This window comes from Tachypleus tridentatus, chromosome 13 (assembly GCF_004210375.1).
Source record: "Tachypleus tridentatus isolate NWPU-2018 chromosome 13, ASM421037v1, whole genome shotgun sequence".
Classification (NCBI taxonomy): domain Eukaryota; kingdom Metazoa; phylum Arthropoda; class Merostomata; order Xiphosura; family Limulidae; genus Tachypleus; species Tachypleus tridentatus.
The window spans coordinates 202,974,667-202,995,226 of NC_134837.1; the positions used below are offsets into that span (position 1 = coordinate 202,974,667).

At 32.5% G+C, this 20,560-nt stretch overlaps 1 protein-coding gene across 5 annotated transcripts in view; it reads left to right on the top strand.

Annotated features, from left to right (window-relative positions):
• LOC143236641 (casein kinase II subunit alpha) overlaps positions 1–14,068 on the top strand; it is a 34,492-nt gene extending 20,424 nt beyond the window's left edge. For 3 of the 5 annotated variants that reach the window (XM_076475015.1, XM_076475013.1, XM_076475016.1), the window contains exons 6-13: positions 2,075–2,134; positions 3,801–3,884; positions 7,040–7,150; positions 7,436–7,537; positions 8,253–8,353; positions 8,616–8,764; positions 11,601–11,684; positions 13,389–14,068. In XM_076475015.1, coding sequence (XP_076331130.1) covers positions 2,075–2,134; positions 3,801–3,884; positions 7,040–7,150; positions 7,436–7,537; positions 8,253–8,353; positions 8,616–8,764; positions 11,601–11,684; positions 13,389–13,489 — 792 coding nt within the window. In that variant the 3' untranslated portion in view covers positions 13,490–14,068. The remainder of the gene's footprint in view (positions 1–2,074; positions 2,135–3,800; positions 3,885–7,039; positions 7,151–7,435; positions 7,538–8,252; positions 8,354–8,615; positions 8,765–11,600; positions 11,685–13,388) is intronic. The other 2 variants (XM_076475017.1, XM_076475014.1) reach the window with 1 other exon arrangement.
• Positions 14,069–20,560: the final 6,492 nt, after the last annotated feature.

The following is a 20,560-nucleotide window of genomic DNA, read 5'->3' on the forward strand; positions in this document are numbered from 1 at the left end:
CTCTCATTGTTGCAAACGGGCTCTATGTTGACAACTTTCACATCTCATGTTGGTCATCAAACATGAGGTATATTGAGCAGCAGCTACAGACTGCCCTCAGTCATTTACTGAAGTAGACCACGGCAAACAGCTTTAACTTCTCTCTCTCTCTCTAAAACTGTTTGCATGCACTTTTGCTGCCAACGGGGTATTCATCCTGATCCTGAACTCTGTTTTGGTGAAGTTGTGCTGCAGTCCTGAGACAAAGTTCTTTGGGCTTAACTTTGACTGTAAGTTGACCTTTAAACTACATATCAAGCAGCTATGGGTCAAATGTACATCAGCACTGAACGTCATTCATGTCCTCTCTTTCACCATTTGGGGAATAGATCGATGTTCTATGCTGAAGATGTATCGTGCTCTTATTCGATCGAAACTCAACTATGGATCACTGGTATATAACTCTGCCAGATCCTCAGGCTTAAGATGCTGGACCCCATTCATCGTCAAGGACTTTGGCTCTGCACTGGGGCTTTCTGCACTTCACCAGTTCAGAGCTGAAACATAGGATCTCATGGACTTTCTTTGCACCTCTGCTGTTTACAACTGTCTTTACTATATGTTTTGAAACTTTGTTCCTTACCAAAGCATCCCACCTGGTGTTGTGTTTTTCTTCCTCGGTGGGCCATACGTTTTCAGAACAGGCAATTTGTCATTGCTCCTTTTGGCCTTCGTATCCAGGTGCAGTTGGATGAATTGGGTCTGTCCTTGGATAACATTGCTGTATCCGCTGGTCAGCCCATCCCACCATGGCTTCTTACAGTCCCAAAATGTGACCTATCTTTAAGTCATCTGAGAAAAGCAGACACTCACGATTAGAAATACTGTCTGTTGTTTGCTGAATATCTTTCAAACCATCTTTCCATTCCAATTTATACAGATGGTTCGAAATCAGGTGACTATGTGGGCTCTGCCGTGGTTTGTTATGGTTCAGTGGTTGTGCACAAAATCCTCTCTACAGCTTCTGTGTTCAATGCTGAACTGTATGCCATTTCTGTTGCTCTGGATTACATAGAAGCTAAGCAGTACTCAAACTGCACTATTTATACTGACTTGCTTAGTTCTCTACTGCCCCTGGAATTGCTCCCCATTAGTTCACACCCTGTTTTTCCTGATATTCAAAACTAACTGGCCCATTTCTCTTTAACATCTACTTCTTATCCAGTTTTTCTGGATACCGGGCCACGTTGGTATTCGTGGGAACAAGCTCCCAGACACCACAGCTAAATCTGTCTGCTCTGGCACTATCACTGCTGTGCCTGTTCCTTTCATGTATTCAAGGCTCAATTCCCGGCCAGGTGGCAGTCGACTTGGAGTAAGGAATGTAGAAACAAGCTTTTCCAAATAAAACTCTATATTGGACTTTGGCCATCTTGCTTCCTTAAGGATCAGAAAGAGGAAGTTGTTCTAACTAGACTATGCATTGGTCACAGTTTTTTAACTCATCGTTTTCTTTTATTTGGAACTGCTTTACTAACGTATAGTATGTGTAACATTGAGGTCACAATAAGCCACATTTTACTTTCTTGCTGTTGTTATGACTTTCAACGATGGCACCATTTTAAACATGTTCTGGAACCAGGACTGGAAAGGCCAACTTCAGGTGACTGATGGTGGTTTTTGTGCTTACCTGTTAGTCTTCCTGGTGAGTTATGATAATTACAGTTATGCTACAGAAAGTCCTTTACAACTCGTATTACTGTAGTTTTTCTCTTAACGTTGTAAACTAGATGTAAACATTGGTTTTAATGCTAGTTATGTATTTTAAAATTTGTTTTGTTTTACCTTAATTTCCTTTTATGAATTTTACTAAAATTACTTTGATTTTAACTTTTTACCAGATGTTTGGCACAAATGAATAGCTGCTTTGTGCCATAAAACACTAAATCAACCAACCAGTTTATCTTGCTCTTTATACTGGCATCAGTGTTTTTAGGTAAATTTATTTTTCTCTTTAAATATTCAAAGAATTCAGTGCAGCACTTAGTATGGTAAAGCCGTGCTATATTTGTCTATTTATCTTATTGTCTTACAGCAGTTGTACCAGACGCTGACAGACTACGACATCAGATTTTACTTGTATGAGCTTCTGAAGGTATGTGTATTTCGTTGATAGTTTCTGTAGAACCTTGAAACTTTTACTGGATTTAGTGGAGTTATTTTAGTTTTGAGTGTTTTTGTCATACAGAGAAAGTAATCTGTATGGGAAATTCTTAAAGTTGATAAGTTACAAAAGTATTCTCTAGGTTTTTGAAGTCTCTGATGTAATATTTTATAGTTTTAGTAATGAGATTCAAAATATTGAATTTCTCCATTTAGAACATTAGCTGCATAATTTAAATAGCAGTGACAGCATTTTTAGTGCTTTGTGAAATACAAACTTTCCTTATAACTTTGCATTTGGATCATAAGATTGAAATTATAGATACAATTCATTTTATTTTCATGGCTCCTTTTAACATTGTATGCATAGGATTGGTGCATTGCGTCAAACATTTATTCAATAATTAATGTTTATTTTAAATTATCTAGTTCCAAAGTTAATTTGTGTATCTTCTTGACAGCTGGTAAACTTTTATTAAATATTCAATACATAAAAAAAGAAGTTTGAAAAATGGAAAATATTTCTACTATACAAAGACATGTCTAAATTTACTCTGGTCACTGTGACTCAGATTCTGACTAGTCTGAGTGCAAGGTGATTTCCATCTTAGTCTTCAGATTTCGTTTGCATAACATCCAGAACATCCTGAATGAAGATGAGTTTGTTTTAATAAAACTATATTTAATCCCTACACTATATAGGCTTGACCTATTTGACCAGTCTAGTAACCACTTAAAAAGAAATCTAAATTTTCCTTTGTTCATTCTATAATGTCTGAAAATTGTAACAGCAAATTAAAACTATTGATCGTAAACTGCCTCAGGTCATAAACAACTTGCACTTCTTTTCATTTAACCTTGTCTTACAGCTTTTTCAACAATATGCAAATATCCCAAATAGAAATAAATCACCCAATTTGAGTGCAAAGAACTTAGAATAAACAAAATGTCAGGTTACATCATGTAACTTTTAATTATATAGGTTTGTTGAGATAAGGAAATGTATTTATTTATTTATTATGAGAACTTATGACTTGTAAAGTGGGCCTGTAAAGGATCATACTTGGCTAAAATGATACCTTGTCCAGTACTAATCTGTTTAGACTAAAGATAAAGCATGCTGAAGTGTATTTAATATGAAGTACCACCCAACTCTTAACTAATTTTATGTTCATGTATGGTTATCACTAAATGCCAGTGAGTAATAACCAATGAGAAAAAAGCTTTGAATTTATTTTTGGCAATTGTTAGCCAAATTAGATTAGTTTATCCTAACAGTGAGTTGAGTGTCGTCCTTTAATGACTGACCTCAGAAACCGAGAGTTGTTCTTTTAAAATAGCATATATATGTGTGTGTGTTTCAATCAAAGGAAAAAATATATATTGCTATATGTATCCATTACTTTTATAATTAAGGATTTATTTTGTGTGAAATTAATAAATCATAAGCATTCCATTTATGGCATATTCCATCAATAATAAAAAATATGTTTTGCTCTTAAGACTTAGTCTGTAATTCAAAGAGACTTGTTTGATGGTTTGATTCTCAAACAAAACTTTCCAGTTAAAACATAGAGCATCAGATTAATTATACCTCTCATAGATTTCTGTTGTTATAAAGTAATTTTTATAAAATCTTCAACTTTTCTCATGTTTAGGCCTTGGACTATTGTCATAGCATGGGGGTGATGCATCGAGATGTGAAACCTCACAACGTTATGATTGACCATGAGACAAGACGTGTAAGTTTTCAGATTTTACTTTAGTTTCAAGTTATTATATCCTAAATAGATCATGGTTAGAGTTTTTATACTTGATAGGATATGTTAAGAAATACAAGCTTATAAACTAGACAATCTATCATTATCACTTGTTTTGTTTTTTAAAGTCTTCTTCTGCCCTAAGATGAAACTAATTTGCTAAATAAATTGGGTAAATATGTCTTTCTCATTTTGGTTTTTGTTTCACACATATTCCAAAGAGTCTCACATAAAGCATAAAATATAATGTATGTTAGGTTTATTTCACCCTTTCATTATAGGCTCAGTGTAATATACTCAAGTTCATCTACCCATTTTCACTATAACTTTTGATACAGCATGTGTATCTTCACAAAATTTAGCAGACTTTTAATAAAGATTACAAGTATTTTGTGTACAAAAATCAGGTTTTTTAATGAAATATTTTTACAAAAGATTTGGTTGTGAAGAGAGTCATTTTCATTACTAATCTGAGTGCAGTAATTTCATGATAAAAAAACAAACTATTCATTGATTCAGAAATCTCAGATATTATGTATGTAATCTTTAGAACCTCCTAAATACATTTCAAATGTTTGTTTTCAATAAGTATTTATATTTTATTTTCTGTACTCTAATGTAGGGTCTATTACTTGACCAACCTTGCAACCATCATAAAAAAAATTAGGAAAGAAATATAAGTTATGCTTTTTTGTGCAAGAATGACCATATATTATATCACAAAAATACAAATGCTTAGTCTAATTACCTTAAGCCTCATAATGCTATATATTTGCATATATATTTATCATATTGACCTTCCAGTAATAAATAAGTAAATACCTAGCTAACATTACTTAACTTGCACTGACTTAGTGCATATGCACTCATGTTACATATCCAGCAATATGAAACTGACATTTACTCCTCCCTGTCTTGGCTGTGTTTTAGTGGACTAGTATTTTGTAATATACAGTTACATTTCAACTATTATACATTATATGGATGAGTAGAGATTATTACGATTTAGAAATAAATTATTAAACTTGTTTTTCTTGAAATATAGAACAATAAAACAAGAAGTGAAGCAAACAATTCTCTTCTCACTACAACCCTTGTACTAAGTTGCTACTGGACATGGGTTGCTGAGCCTTTTAAAATTTTACATGTGGAGGATATCAAACAAAATTTGTTTAGGTTTTATATACACAGTTGAATAACCAAAAAAACCATAAATAACTATACTGATATCATAGAATTACACTATAATTTATTAAACTTAGTAACTGAGAAGTATTTAGATATAAAAAATATGTATCTTCGAGTAGACTAAAGGCATAACCTACTTCCTTGAAATCTTGGAGCAGAAGAATGTGGTAGCCTTTTCAGAGATTAATATGGCTGAGAAAACCACTCTGGGGACATTCTAAGCTGTTGATTGGTTATTTACATGTCATATATTGAAGTAAATGTATATAAGGGACTATCTCCAAAAATAGAAATAGATGAACTGGACCAGGTGTTTGGTACTGTACATAAGTCATATCTCAGCAAAAATAAAAAGATATGAGGTTCTTATATTTTATCTTGTCAATATTAGTAATTTCAGTTTCTTATTTGTTCGAAATTATAGACTTGGTATTTTGACATCACAAACATCTAATTTTAAACGGTGCTGCATTCAGCATACCATATAGCTCACTAAAATCTATATTTAGATGTTTTATTTTATTATTTATGTTTAAATTAAGAAATTAACTTGCATATAATATTAAATGTTGAATTATAATCTATAATTTCATTCCAAACCTTGTTGACATAAATTTGTAAAATAGTGGCTCAATAACATTTTGAATGCAAGTTAACACGTGGTAACGTGACTTTTGACACATTATACTTTAATATTGTAAAAGGTTTTGTGTACATCTCAGATTAGTTATATATTTATCAATGTTGTACATGTTCCCATTGCTATTATACATTTCTTTAATGTTACTCAATACTTCTCTGTTTTTGTTCTATGTTAATTTGTAAAGTATAGTTATAGTATTTTCTTCATAATAACTATCACATAATTTATGTTGTGATATTAAACAGTACTAAAATATTAACAACTAATAAAAAAAAATTTGTAAGCATTAAATAATGTATGGATGGCAGTACCAAAAATATTAGAAAGAAGAATGTTGTGACTACACACCTATGCATAGATCGTCCATACGTGACTTTCCATATTATCATTTAATGCATGCTTGACTTTAATATCACTACATTTATACATTTCTTTATTATAATATCATTGTCATGTCAGTGTAGTGAACTTAAGAGCCTAGGGCTTCTATCCAAGGAAAATCAAGTTGAGTCAATACATGTCTTGAGTCTTACAAACTCTTGCTGCCAGGTCAGTCAATAGTTGTACACTTTACTGTGTACCATTAAATTTTAATAGTGAAAGTCATGTAGGGATAATATGTAGCTGTATCATCCCAAATTGTTGTTTGTGATGTTTTTTCTCTTGAATGAAAGTTAGTGTGTTCTGTAAATGTTTGTAATAAAATTTAATGTTATGTGTGTTGATTATCTTCACATCATATGTAATATTGTGGTTGGCTCACTGAAAACACTGTATACTGAACAAAGCATTCAGTATCCTACATGTTACAGTTATCTAATATTGATTTATTATTGGCTATTCTTGAGCTTTTTAAAGGGTTTGTTTTTGAATTTTGTTCAAAGTTATGAGAGTGCTTTCTGTACTAGCCATCCCTAATTTAGCAGTGTAATACTAGAGGAAAGGCAGCCATCTAGTCATCACCACTCACCACCAACTCTTGGGCAATTCTTTACCAATGAATAGTGGGATTGATTGTCATGTTATAATACTCCCCAGCTGAAAGATCGAGCATGTTTAGTGTGATGGGGATTTAAACCCGTGGCCCTCAAATTACGAGTCGAGTGCTTTAACCACCTGGCCATGCTGGGCCCATTTTTAAAGGGACACCATGTTTCTGTACAAAAGCTTACTTCTAGTATTAATGACAACATTATTCACATTAAAATTTTAATTTTTGTGTATTTTTTTAATTACTGCTAGTTATTACATCTAAGCAATGACATTGATATCACTGTGTCTAATAAAATGGTTACTTTTCTTGTAGCTTCGGCTAATAGATTGGGGCTTAGCAGAATTTTATCACTCGGGTCAGGAATACAATGTCCGTGTAGCATCTAGGTATTTCAAAGGTCCAGAACTTTTAGTGGATTATCAGGTATTATTTTTTCTTCTTTAGTGCATATTAACAATTGTAATTGAGTTAGTTAACTGCTACAATTAGAAAACAGCAATCATTATATTGGATAAATTTTTTTTATATATATCTCCACCATGTATGTTATTTTACTTCAGTAATAAATAAAATAAATTTTTATTAACATTTTATATTAAATTATAATTGTTTTAATAATTTTGTCATACAAATGCAATAAGTCCTTATTTTGTGAGTATCTCGGAGTGTATCTAGATTGACATGATTAGTGTAATTTGTTTCCTTCAGATGTATGACTACTCCTTGGACATGTGGAGCCTAGGTTGTATGTTAGCAAGTATGATATTTAGGAAGGAACCATTTTTTCATGGGCATGATAATTATGACCAGGTGAGAATCTACTATCATCCTAGCTGTTTTAACAAGAATAGTAATGACCTAAATTCTTATGATCTGATGATGTGTTCAAAATATTTTATAAACTTAAGTTATTTCTTGAATACAAGCAGGTGAACATGTTACAGTATTTCATTAAGAACTAGAATCACTTAATGATATAACACGTTTTCATGAATGTGACTCGTGAGGTGACAGTCTTGTGCATTGTTTTTTATTGGTATTTGACACTTGTAGTTTCCATCGGTGAACCCTCTCATCACATATTTGACTGATCACAGGATGGTCTTGCATTGCTTTGTAAACATTTCTAGAATCAGTTGAAGACAAGACAGTCTTGATGCATACTTTTGAAGTCATTCTTTCCTAAACATATAGCTTAAATTCACAGTTAGTACTTTAAGCTAGTTTATTTGTTAAGAAGTCTTCCATAATTCTGACTGAGACTGAAAAATATAATTTTCAAGAATAAAACATTATTTCAAGAGCTTGAACAAATGAGAACCTGAGTGTTCTGACTTTGTGTGAAGCACATATAATTTTCTAGAAGAACTTTTTTTATTTGTCTTTGTTTTAAGTGTGTGTTATGTTCTGTAAATACATGTTGATTCATACCTGATTACGAATAACTAGGTCTTTCTGTGCTTTGTTGATTGTATGTAATGTTTTTCTGGTGATGGGTGAGTTTCCAAAGATCTTTCATTTACAGCTTGTACGGATAGCAAAGGTATTAGGAACTGAGGAATTGTATGAATATCTGGATAAGTACCAAATTGAACTAGACCCAAAATTTAATGACATTCTGGGAAGGTAAGTTGTTTTTTATCTTTCATATTAAGTGTAGATATTGTTAAAATCTATTGAAAAAATGTTTGTCCTTTTCACAGAAGATCATTGTGGTTGATAAATCAGTGATAGTATTTTTCTGTGTTGTAATTTCTGTTTCTGTAAAGTTATGGATATGTTAATGTTACAGTTTATTTAGATGTAACTAGTTCCTATCAAGCTGTTGTTGTTTTGCAGTCAGTCAAAACAAAGTGGTTTATTTCATGATTCACCTTTGATTTTCTAGACACTCTCGTAAACGATGGGAAAGATTTGTTCACAGTGAAAACCAACACTTAGTAAGCCCAGAAGCACTGGACTTCTTGGACAAACTATTGAGATATGACCACCAGGAAAGACTAACAGCTCGTGAAGCTATGGAACATCCTTATTTTTGTAAGTGTTATAACCTGATTTATGAAATTTCTGCTTCTTTTAAAATATTTTCAATGAGGTTCTGGTTATCAGATATAAATTATTACCAGGATTGATTTCCTATATGATCATCTTTGTAAACTTTGTTTGTAGTTTATAATTCATTACCATTTTTAATTGTTATCCTTTATACCAGTATGGGCTCTTACAAATAGATTTGTATTATTGAGTCTTAAGATAGCATAATGCTCCTGAGTTCTGTTGATATGTTTGTATGTATTGGTCTACTTCTTATCACTGAATGTTGTCTGTTCAAGAGGTTTACGAATCCTGTTTGTAATGTGTGACCATCTAATGGATGTATCATTGTTATGTTTGAGCCAGGTTCTGAGTCGTAGAGTGACCACTTTGAGAGTGCTATCCCCAAAATGTCTAATAGACCTTTTTATTGTTGTTGTAGTATTTATTTTCACATTTGAAGTGTTAATACAAAATCTACTTTGTTACTTAGTTAATATTAGAAACAGTTCACTTCGTGTTGATTGTTTCTTTAAATTTCTGCATGTCTACATATGTCATCATAAAAGTAACATATATCTTTTACTTTTTACATTGCTTAATGTGCAAATCCTATTTGAAATTTTATTTTTGTGATACAGTCCTCAATAAGTAAATAATAGTATTATATAAGTTTTATTTAATAAAACAGTCTCACCTGATGTCCTTGTGCACAGTGAGGATCATTTCAAAACTTGGTACGGTCTGATACACCCAGACATCTTTTTTCATTTTTGAAGATATTTATGGGATCAAAGGTCAAACAGTCTAAAAGTGTATATTTTTGTCTCCTGTACAAACATACTTAAAGCAACCAGTATGAAAACTGGCACAAGTATATATCTTCATCTACCCAACATGTTAACTTAGATTTGGCCATTTTAAGTCTTCTGTTGGTGGTGGTGTGTGTGTTTTATATTGCTGTTTTTTCGGGGGATGGAGGGGTAGAATTAAAAAAATGTAGAATTTTATGGGTTTTTGTCATTTTAGGAGGGGTAAGAAGGTTAAAGAAGCCTATAATTTAAGGTGCTCTGATCAAGTGCTAAGCCTTGTTTCAATCATTTTACATGGAATTTGATACAAACATACTTTTCTATGAAGTAAAAACAAATGTTACACTTGCCAATTTTTAATAACTATGTGTGTCAAGATGTCACAAAAAACATAATTTTAGAGGGTTTTCTTTTTTACAATTTATCTGCCATCTTTTGGCCAGTATACTTTTATATCAGCCCCAAACATAGATATTGACAATTTTTATATTTTATATTTTCCTCAATTTTTCTATTTGAGTTTTTCGAGAACTATTCGAGTGTTATGTATATCAGTGAACTTACATGAGATTTAGCATAAAGATGTTTTTCTGTGGGTACCAAGCAGTGATATAAGACAGTTTTCAATTTCTTCAGCATCAAAGTTGGCTACATCGGGATTATGTGGTGTAGAAATGTTGGCTTCTTTAATTAATAACATGTTTGTATTAGAGATTGAAATATTAATATTTTTTAAAATTACTATATAACACATTGTAGTATTTTTAATTATATTCTATTTTTAATGTTCTGTTAGATATATAGATTACTTGTGATTCAGGCTAATTTTCTATTAGATATGCAGATTTCTTGTGATTCAGGCTAATGTTCTGTCAAATATGTAGGTTATTTTTTAATCAAACTGATATTATTTTTGGTGTATAGTTAATATCATATTATGTGTGTGAAAGATATCTTCATAATTTAACATTTGATTAGGTATATAGATTATTTTTAATATAGTAACCCAAGTTATGTTGTTAATTAATAACATATCTTATAAGTTAAAGGTAAATTTCAAATAAAATGTGAGCTATACTGAGATTTTTTTTTTTGTCACGAAAATTACAAACATTGCCATACACAAATTACAACATTATAAAAGACCAAGATCCTAAAAATCTATATCATAATGTTAACAAATTGGGTCTTGAATTATGTTTGTGATTTTTAAAGATATACCTTACTTTAACAAACATAAAAGCTGTTGATACAGTCTTCTAGAACTTAATCTTAAAATATCCAGCAGTTCATGTACTTAATAAATCATTCCTTGTGTAACATTGTAAATGATGAGTGTAGTGTAACACACCATTACTTTGTCCCTTGTTCTGTATATGTTGGTATTTTCTAAATATGTTCTATATACTCTATATGTACTGTCTCAAATTCTCTAACTTATTCACTGATTGCTAAAGTTTAAAATGTGTCAGTTTCTTTTTTTTTTCTTTAATGTCTGTCTGTCTGTCTTTTTAGTTTGTAGAGTAGGCTAAAAAGTATGTAATGATATTCAAGCATCACGTATCAATATGTTGTTAATGGTATTAAGAAAACATGGAAAAAATATTATCATAATCATTAGGCAATGAACAGATCTTTATTATTTTTATCTGTCTTGTAAACAACAAAAAATCCAAAATTACAACTACAATATTACACCTGCCTTTTCTCTGACACTTATAAAAACAAGTCTATAGAAACAGTTTAATGTAAGCTGAGAACATAAGCAAGTATAAAGAAACAAAACTCACAGAATCAAACTAATGTAGACTGCAAATATATAAGAACATAAGAGGAGACAGACTAGCATGTTGTGAGAAAGTATTGAGTAAAGGTAAAGAGGAGACAGACTAATGTATTATGAGAATGTACAATAACAATTAAAGTGTACTTGAGAGTACAGAACAACTTTAGAAAATAAACTTTGTAAGTTGTTTCATTAAACTCTTGTAACAGACTTGTATTTTGAACTAAAATATCTATTTCAGACCCAATAGTCAAAGAACAGCAGGTGAGGTACATGGATTCAAGGCTTACTAACTCACCTCCTCCTGTAACAGCCTCAAATCCATGTAAGTACATATATTTAAACCACTGAGCTTTTTATGTCAAAGTAAATCAAACATGGGAAAAGTTTGTTCTTTACAATAAAATAGGAATTTGTTTGTTTTATCCAATACAAATGTAACTTAAACTTATTTTAAACTTTTTAGAGTGTATAAACAAAGTTCTTTAATAGTAAGGGATACATCTTCTTTAAATTTTAACACCTTTATAATTAACAAAGTGACATTTATCCATAATTAACTCTTTACTGCACTTCTGTTAATTGGAAATAAACAGCACAAACAATAAAAACCTTTAATTACATTGCTAAAATGTAACTTAATTATATGGCTTCAGTTCATACGAGTTTGATTTTTTATAAATTATAAATACATAAAATAATCTTAAGGAATTAATTAAATTGTATTGCTAAAGAAAGTTTAAAAATTTCATTAATTTGATTAAACATGAAAGTACATAACTGTGATTTATACATGTTTATTCAAAGTTGGTGAAATGTTTTACATATTTGAATATGTTATATTGAAATGATTTTGAATATGAAAATCATCAAGTAACATGGCAACCAAGGCCAGTATAAAGTTGATATGGAATGAAATGTATTAGAACTACATTTTTACCTTGTCATTATATAAGTATTTTAGTGCCACTGAAAATTTGGAGGAAGGTACGTAACAGTCCTTTATGATGCCCAGATCATAAAACTGTTTTCACATTGGAGATATAATTTTCAGGAAGAGAGATGTCTCTTACTTAACCTTTTATGCATGGGTGAAGAGTCAAAGCACACATTCCATGACCATTTATAGAGTGCCACTCAACACAGTATTACTTCTTAATTGTATTTAACATTCCTTCTAAAGTACACGATTAGTTCTTTGAACTGACCTCTTTCAGTTAAAGCTAATGGTAAACAAAATGAATATGTATCAGTTTGGGGTACCAGAACAGTCCAGAAAGAGGTGTGCAGTAAATTGTACCCCAGCTTTGGTGAAAAGAGTATGTCAGGTGAGAATTCACAAAAGCAAAGAAAGGTGACAAAGGTGTTAACATACCTCAGATAACAGCACACAACAAAATCAAGAATAATCTATCTGTAAAAGTGGTGCAAGTCATATGATACACAGGATTTTTCATTTACATGTCATTTCAACTGTTGCTTAGCTCAAGAAGCCAGAGAATGAAATAAGTTTTCATGCTAATCCATATGAAAACAAACTGATTGTCTTTCCCAGTTATTGAGAGAAATATGGTTACAGTGTACAGTAATTGTGATTTCTATATGGTCTTTCCCAGTTGGTGAGAGAAATATGGTTACAATGTGCAGTAACTGTGATTTCTACATAGTCTTTCTCAGTTGGTGAGAGAAATATGGTTACAGTGTACAGTAATTGTGATTTCTACATAGTCTTTCCCAGTTGGTGAGAGAAATATGGTTACAGTGTACAGTAATTGTGATTTCTACATAGTCTTTCCCAGTTGGTGAGAGAAATATGGTTACAATGTACAGTAATCATGATTTCTGTCAATTGAATTTAAAAAGATAAAAAATGAAACTCCTACTGTTAGTTTTTGAAATAAGCTTCTCATCATAGCTGATATTACTTGTGTGTTTAGTTTTTGAAATAAGTAAGCTTCTCATTGTAGCTGATAATATTACTTGTGTGTTTAATGGAAATATTAAAGTATTTTAATTTGCTCATTTTCAGCAGCTAGTGGTATTAACTGTGGCTCAATTGTTGGAGTTCAGGGGTCACCTCTTTCACCACCAATTGTAGCTTTGGCCAACAACACATCAGCGCAGTCTTAAGTGTCCGGATGTCTCTCCTGGTGCCACGACTTTCATCCGGAGGGTTCTTGAGAACAGCTGAGAGGGGTGGGCAACTGTGCAGTTGTGGACTGGTGAGACACGGGACTTGGAACCTTCACTCTACTGGAGTTGATACATCCATCAGACAACATCAGTGTTTTGTTCCATGTAGCCCTACTGACAGTGGGGACTATTTATCTAGTAAAATGAAATCAAATAACAACAGTTGCTCGGGACGCCAGTGGAGCTGGGACTTGTCTCAATTATCATTTAGGTTATGTAATGTATCTTGCTTGTCCATTTTGTTTTATTTCCACTGTTTCTACCATTCCATAATTATTTGTACTTGTCATTTGATGGTTCAGAGTGGAACTTAGTTGGAAGATTGATTGTGAGCAGAGAGATAAAAAAGGGTTCATATGGCTACTGGTTTTCTTCTTTTGCATATGTTAACGGGTGGAGTGTTTCTGTTCTGTGTACACCAGTAGTTGTGTGTATAATATTATTACCACCACTGTATACATGTTTGACACTATGGTAATTAGATAAGTAAAATAAAAAAACATTCTTCTCCAATAACTTAGTACTTATCTTGATTTACATCTTTTGTGTATTTATCCAACATTTCATTTAAATTATAGTAATAAATGGTCCAACCTATTCGTTTCTTTAGAAAAACTGTTTCGTCATCAATTACATACATTACTCATCACAAAAATCTGGTTTTTCTAATAAAGTTATTGTCATTAATATCTGTATAATTTTCTAAAGTTAGCTGTAATTTTCTACTTCATTACATTGCTTGTGGAAGGTAAGAGGAAATGCCTTGTTTTGTGTATGTCTGAGGAAGTTTTTTTGTTTCTGAAAACAACATTAGAACATTCTAAAATTATAGTTTGTCTTTGAATGGCAGCATACGTTTACTCACGTTGATCAAGAAGATAAAATTGGTTTGTGTGAAATGTTTCACTTTCTTTGATTCCCTGTTACTGTCATAAATAAAAAAGCAGTGAAATATTTAACATATTTGTGGTTATGAATATTTAATATCCAGAGTAGTTTTAACTTTGAAAGCACTCTTTATGGCATAATGGAGAAACTGCAGAAATAACTATGTAGAAATATGTTTAAAAAAAGTTCTTGTTGTTAAATGTTGAACATGCTTTAGTGGCTGAGTACTGCTGCAAAACTCAAATAAAATGTGAAGCTAAGATAGACTTGTTTGTTTTTCAAGATGAGGAATGATCTCCCACAGTCATCGTTGTATTATGTAAGGCAGAAAATTGTTAGGGTTGATACCTACCTTAGGCTTTTTGTCTTTTAACCTAATGAAATTCTTAAGTACCAGTGCCAACCTTAAAAAGGTAAAATATGTTTTGTTTTAAGGTTTAAAAAAGAGTACTAATTTTAAGCAAGGTGGGCATCTAAGTTCAGATGATAAAACACACAACAAAGAAGATACTGTAAAATGAACCGATGAGCTAATGTATTGTTGAACGAAAATCACATCAATTTGTTTGATGACAGAAAATTAAATAGTAACTCAGATTGGCTGGTTGAAGTTCTTATTCTGATGTACACAAGTTTTAAAGTGGGCTCACAACAATATAATATTTCCTAATATAAGCATCTTTAGATCTCATGCAACACACACAAAAGTGGTATGGGAAGTTTACAGCTTAATAAGTATGATTTAAACCAATTCATTTATTACACAAGTAACACCAAATAGTGATCTTTGTTACTTGGTAACTGAAATATAAATTATATGCATTTCCATAATTGTAAACCATGTGCATGAAATGTAAAATCAATAAAATAAATTGTAATTTAAATGTTTCTTATCACAAAACATAAATATAGTATAAGTTCTAAACTGTGTTTGTTTTATGTCTTTTAATCTTACCTAGCTCTCAACACTGTTAATAATTTTGTGGAACAAATTGACCCATTTACTGTGTTGGTATTTCTGAGGAGTAGTTCAGTTGATTTTATATTTCACAGCAGAATTGTCAAGTGTTGGAAAAATAGTTACTTGAAATGCTGGTTGTTTGTCTTACTAAGTCTATCAATGATTATTATGGAAGGTCCATGTTTTGAGCATATGCTATACATCACTTTCAGCTATGGACATGTTATAAGAGCAACAATATGTTTCTGTTCTGTTAAGATCACCCATATTTATATTTTGTGGCATTCTTGCCAACTAGTTACCCTCTTTATGGTCAGTAATTCTAAATTACTCTGTTTACCTGAACGTTTGGTCTTGAAATCTGCCCATGTATCACATGTATCATATAAGATACCATTTGTGCTGAAAATTGCACATTTTATGATAGTTGCTTGCTAAATGGTTCACTGCAGCAAGTATAAACTGAAATGTTTTAAATAAACAGTTTGTGTGTTTTTGTTTTTGTTTTAGAATGCATTACTTATAGCTGAATGTATTAATATTCCAATATTTGTAATGTTATGTTTAAAGTAATACTTGTATATTTTGTTATCAGCATTGTAACGTTCACTACTGTTGTTGGTTCATTATAAACAATTTCTGAAGGGACTAGATATTGCCTAGTGGTTAAAGTGCTAGTCTGTGAATCCAAAGGCTTATGAATCTTTTGTTGCTTCAGAATAGCATTTTTCACTTTTGGGCTGTGATAGTTATAAGAGTGACAATTTCACCATTCAATTTGAATAACTCAATAATTGATGGTGGGCTCTTTTGATTAGCTACCTTTTCAACATCTGGTCAGTTTCTTTTGGCCTTCTGTAACATTGTGCAAATATCTAAAACAAATTCCCTTAATTTTTGAAAACTTGTATCAACCTTTTAACCAAACCAGTAAAAGCTATTTTTGCTCAAGTAATAAACTCGTGTTGAAAAAGTGTACATATACATAAAAGCTTCAAGATCGCAGGGGGGGAACACAGTAAAAGATGACTAAGTTTTCAAAATATATAGTAAATAATAAATAGTCTACAATAGCTGTATTTAAATTGTTTCTTCTCAAACATAACTGTACCAAACATACAACACTTGTGAGAAGTTCCCATTCCTCAAAACGGAACATTTTAAATTTTCGTTAACTGTTTAGAAAGCAAAGTAGCTGACTGTGTTCACTATAAGTAGTGAACACTAATTGTACTTTCTACCTGTTTCTTTTTATCCTCTGGATATTAACGTGTAAATGTAGTATATTTATCCATAATCATGTCTTCCAACTTGTGAAGAGTTGCTTGCTGAACATCTAAAACCAAAACAATGTACTGGAGATAGTTATACATTTTATTGGGTGCATGGCTTAAGGTTAATTGGACACCAGTCTCCATCTGATGGATTTTTGTATTGTAAATTGGTGTAACTCAATACAACACTCACATAGGTTTGTTCGTTTCATAAGGCCAATATGAGGATCCATAATATTCCAACATCACTGGTATGACCTGTAAAATTGGGTTCAACATCATTTGACTTGAACAATCCAATTTAAGAGCATACTTTTACTTTTCATGTATGAATCCAGGTTTTGACTTCAGACCATCATGTCATGTGTGGAAACAATGCCAATATAATTGTACATGGTTACTATGGTCTTAAGTCTATTATAGTCTGCTCTTAAATTGGATTGTTCAAGTCAAATGATGTTGAACCCAATTTTACAGGTCATACCAGTGATGTTGGAATATTATGGATCCTCATATTGGCCTTACGAAACGAACAAACCTATGTGAGTGTTGTATTGAGTTACACCAATTTTCAATAAAATAGTGAAAAGTTTCAACCAAAATTAACCTCAGAATTGTTAGGCAGAAATTAAACTGAATTTGGATAGCAAATGAGCACAAACAAATCTGTATTCACATTATCTGAAGTATTACCAAATTACTGTCTGGCTGTTGTGGTTAATAATAAAACAAGAAAGAGGGTAGACCTGGTCGTTGTTCCAGGTGTGATATTGTTATGGACATTTAGAGTCAATATGAAAATTTTTAAATGCAGTTCAAGGGTCGTAAAGAATCCACATCTTATAAAGATGGATTTTAACTAATGAAACATGTTGGTACAATATTGTTTAATACAATGTTCCTACGTTTTGCTAACATGTTGACTGTACTTTTGCTCTTAGAACAGAAATATAAATATATATTTGGTCATTTCAAGACTATGAAACAATAATAATGCTGCGTGGAACCCCCATGGCACATATACACATTTCTCACTGTATATTTCTTTGCATTCAGTTAACACTGTTTCACAAGTTTATAAATGCCGTCAAAATACGAACACTGGCCTGATCTATATATAGACTTTCTCAATTCAATATACATTAGTATCTAGTTTACCCTATATAATTCGAATGACAACAGGAGTATAGATATTTCTGATGTTGACCAGATGGAAAGGGCGCTCGACTTGCACTCTGGGGGTCGTGGGTTCAAATCCACGTCACACCAAACGTGCTTGACCTTTCAGTCGTGTGAGCTTTGTATTGTTACAGTCAATCCCGCTATTTATTGATAAAAGAGTTGGCAGTGAGTGGTGATGACTAGTCTTACACTCCTAAATTAGGAACGACTAGCACAGAGAAACAAACTTTCTGATGTTTTATTGATAATACCAACAATATACTTTTTTTTTTTTTCATAAACAGTAACAAAAACGTGAACTTTCGTCACCCAAAAGATACAATTATTATAAAATTAAAATGAAACGACTACAGTTGTCATCTTCAGTAGCACAGCGACATGTCTGTGAATTTACATCGCCAGAAACCGGGTTACGATACACTTGGTGAGCAGAGCACAGATACTCCATTCTATAGCTTTGTGCTGAACAACAAACAAGCAAATTGACCACAATTACAGTGAGAAAATTGCATATTGAACTACAATCATTCATTTTGAACAACGATTATTCACTTTTCCAGGCCTGGCATGGCCAAGCGCGTAAGGAGTGCGACTCGTAATCTGAGGGTCGCGGTTTCGCATCCCCGTCGCGCTAAACATGCTCGCCCTCCCAGCCGTGGGGGCGTATAATGTGACGGTCAATCCCACTATTCGTTGGGAAAAGAGTAGCCCAAGAGTTGGCGGTGGGTGGTGATGACTAGCTGCCTTCCCTCTAGTCTTACACTGCTAAATTAGGGAGGGCTAGCACAGATAGCCCTCGAGTAGCTTTGTGCGAAATTCCAAAAAACAAACAATCCACTTTTCCAAATCGAACAAATCTTTGAAAATTATGATGAATAAAAATTAACATCACACACATGAACAAAACATAAACCAAGAAGAATGAAAAACATATCATAAGTTACTTTATACCTCTTTTTGACGCTACTATCTGAAAGAAAACAATCGAGAAATGTGAGCTGCCGGTTGAAGTTACAGAATCAACCATTCTAGTTTTCAGAATATCAGTATACCTACCAAGCGCGAATGTAATAAGCCGGCTGTCCTATAAAGACCTGTTTGCAATCTAAATGCTGTTTACCAATTTTCATGCAACATCTACTATCACATATACAATTATCGGCTTAATGTTTGATGTTATAATTCATTTGATAGGTAGAGAAAGCTGTGAGATTATTTCGGTGATTTAAAGTGATGGTTAACCTCGTGTGTGTGTGTGTTCTCATAGCAAAGCCACATCGGATTATCTGCTGAGCTCACGGAGGGGAATCGAACCCCTAATTTTAGCGTTGTAAATCCGGAGACATAACGCTGTACTAGCGAGGGGCGGCAATTCTACAAACATCTACAACAAAATAGTTTATAAAACAATGTTACCTGAAGTGCTAAGCTATTTGTGCGTTGAGATGAAAGAGTATTATCACAACACTTTGGACTGATTGAAAATTAGACGCAGCGTTGTCGTTAGATGGGTACGTTTATATATTTAACGTCATTTGTAGAGCTAAACAATTTACAACTTGTTACGGTAGTGATCAATTAAAAGGTTGAAGAGAAAAACAAACAAATTTCATCTAATTATATGAACTGGATTTCAAATCATTTTCATCTGATAATGTAAAAGATTATTAACAATACATTTGTGAAACCAATAGATCCTTACAACAATAGGAAAACACGTAGCCTCACTTTGTAAACAACATAAAATATCACTTTTACCTAATCATGCAGTGAATCATTCATTTTCAATATAAATCCTTATCAAAGACACGAACTATACTAATAAAAAATTAGAAGCTCTCCTCATTGAAGAACCACGACATCGGATGAACAGAGACAAAACCTGGCACTTTTTTATTATTTTTAGCGTTTGTTATATATATAGTAAATATATTTACTATAGATAAATTGTATTTTCAACAATATAGTTGTTTTAATAATTAGCTTTGTCATTTGGAATGTCAAGAACATTGTGCAAAAATACATACTGTATAATCGATTAGAATATGTTATTTAAACCAACTGCAGCTCATGTCTTACTTTTAGGCCCGGCATGGCCAAGCGTGTTGAGGCGTGCGACTCGTAATCTGAAGGTCGCGGGTTCGCATCCCCGTCGCGCCAAAGATGCTCGCCCTTTCAGCCGTGAGGGCGTTATAATGTGACGGTCAATCCCACTATTCGTTGGTAAAAGAGTAGCCCAAGAGTTGGCGGTGGGTGGTGATGACTAGCTGTCTTCCGTCTAGTCTTACACTGCTAAATTAGGAACGGCTAGCACAGATGGCCCTCGAGTGCGAAATTGTGTGCGAAATTCTAAAGCAAACAAACAAGTCTTACTTTTAGAGACAAAACGTTGTACAGAAGTAAATCTACTGTCCCACAAATAGCTATCTCAAAACTTCATATTTTCCGTAAGTGGGGACCTCTTACAATTTAAGCAAAAGGAAGCATTGTTCTATCAATTGCAGTTTTAATTTTTATGGAATGATCCTCTAGAAGATGTAGGGGAAATCGTTGATTGACCCTTTAAACAAAAATTGAAGATTGATATCATAAGCAGTAGCGCCGTTTTAGCAAAATCTTGGCGATAGGGGCAAAGTTGGCTTCTAATTCCTAAAGAATTCGATAATAAATACATTGAAACCAAAGGGTTATGAAGAACCCATA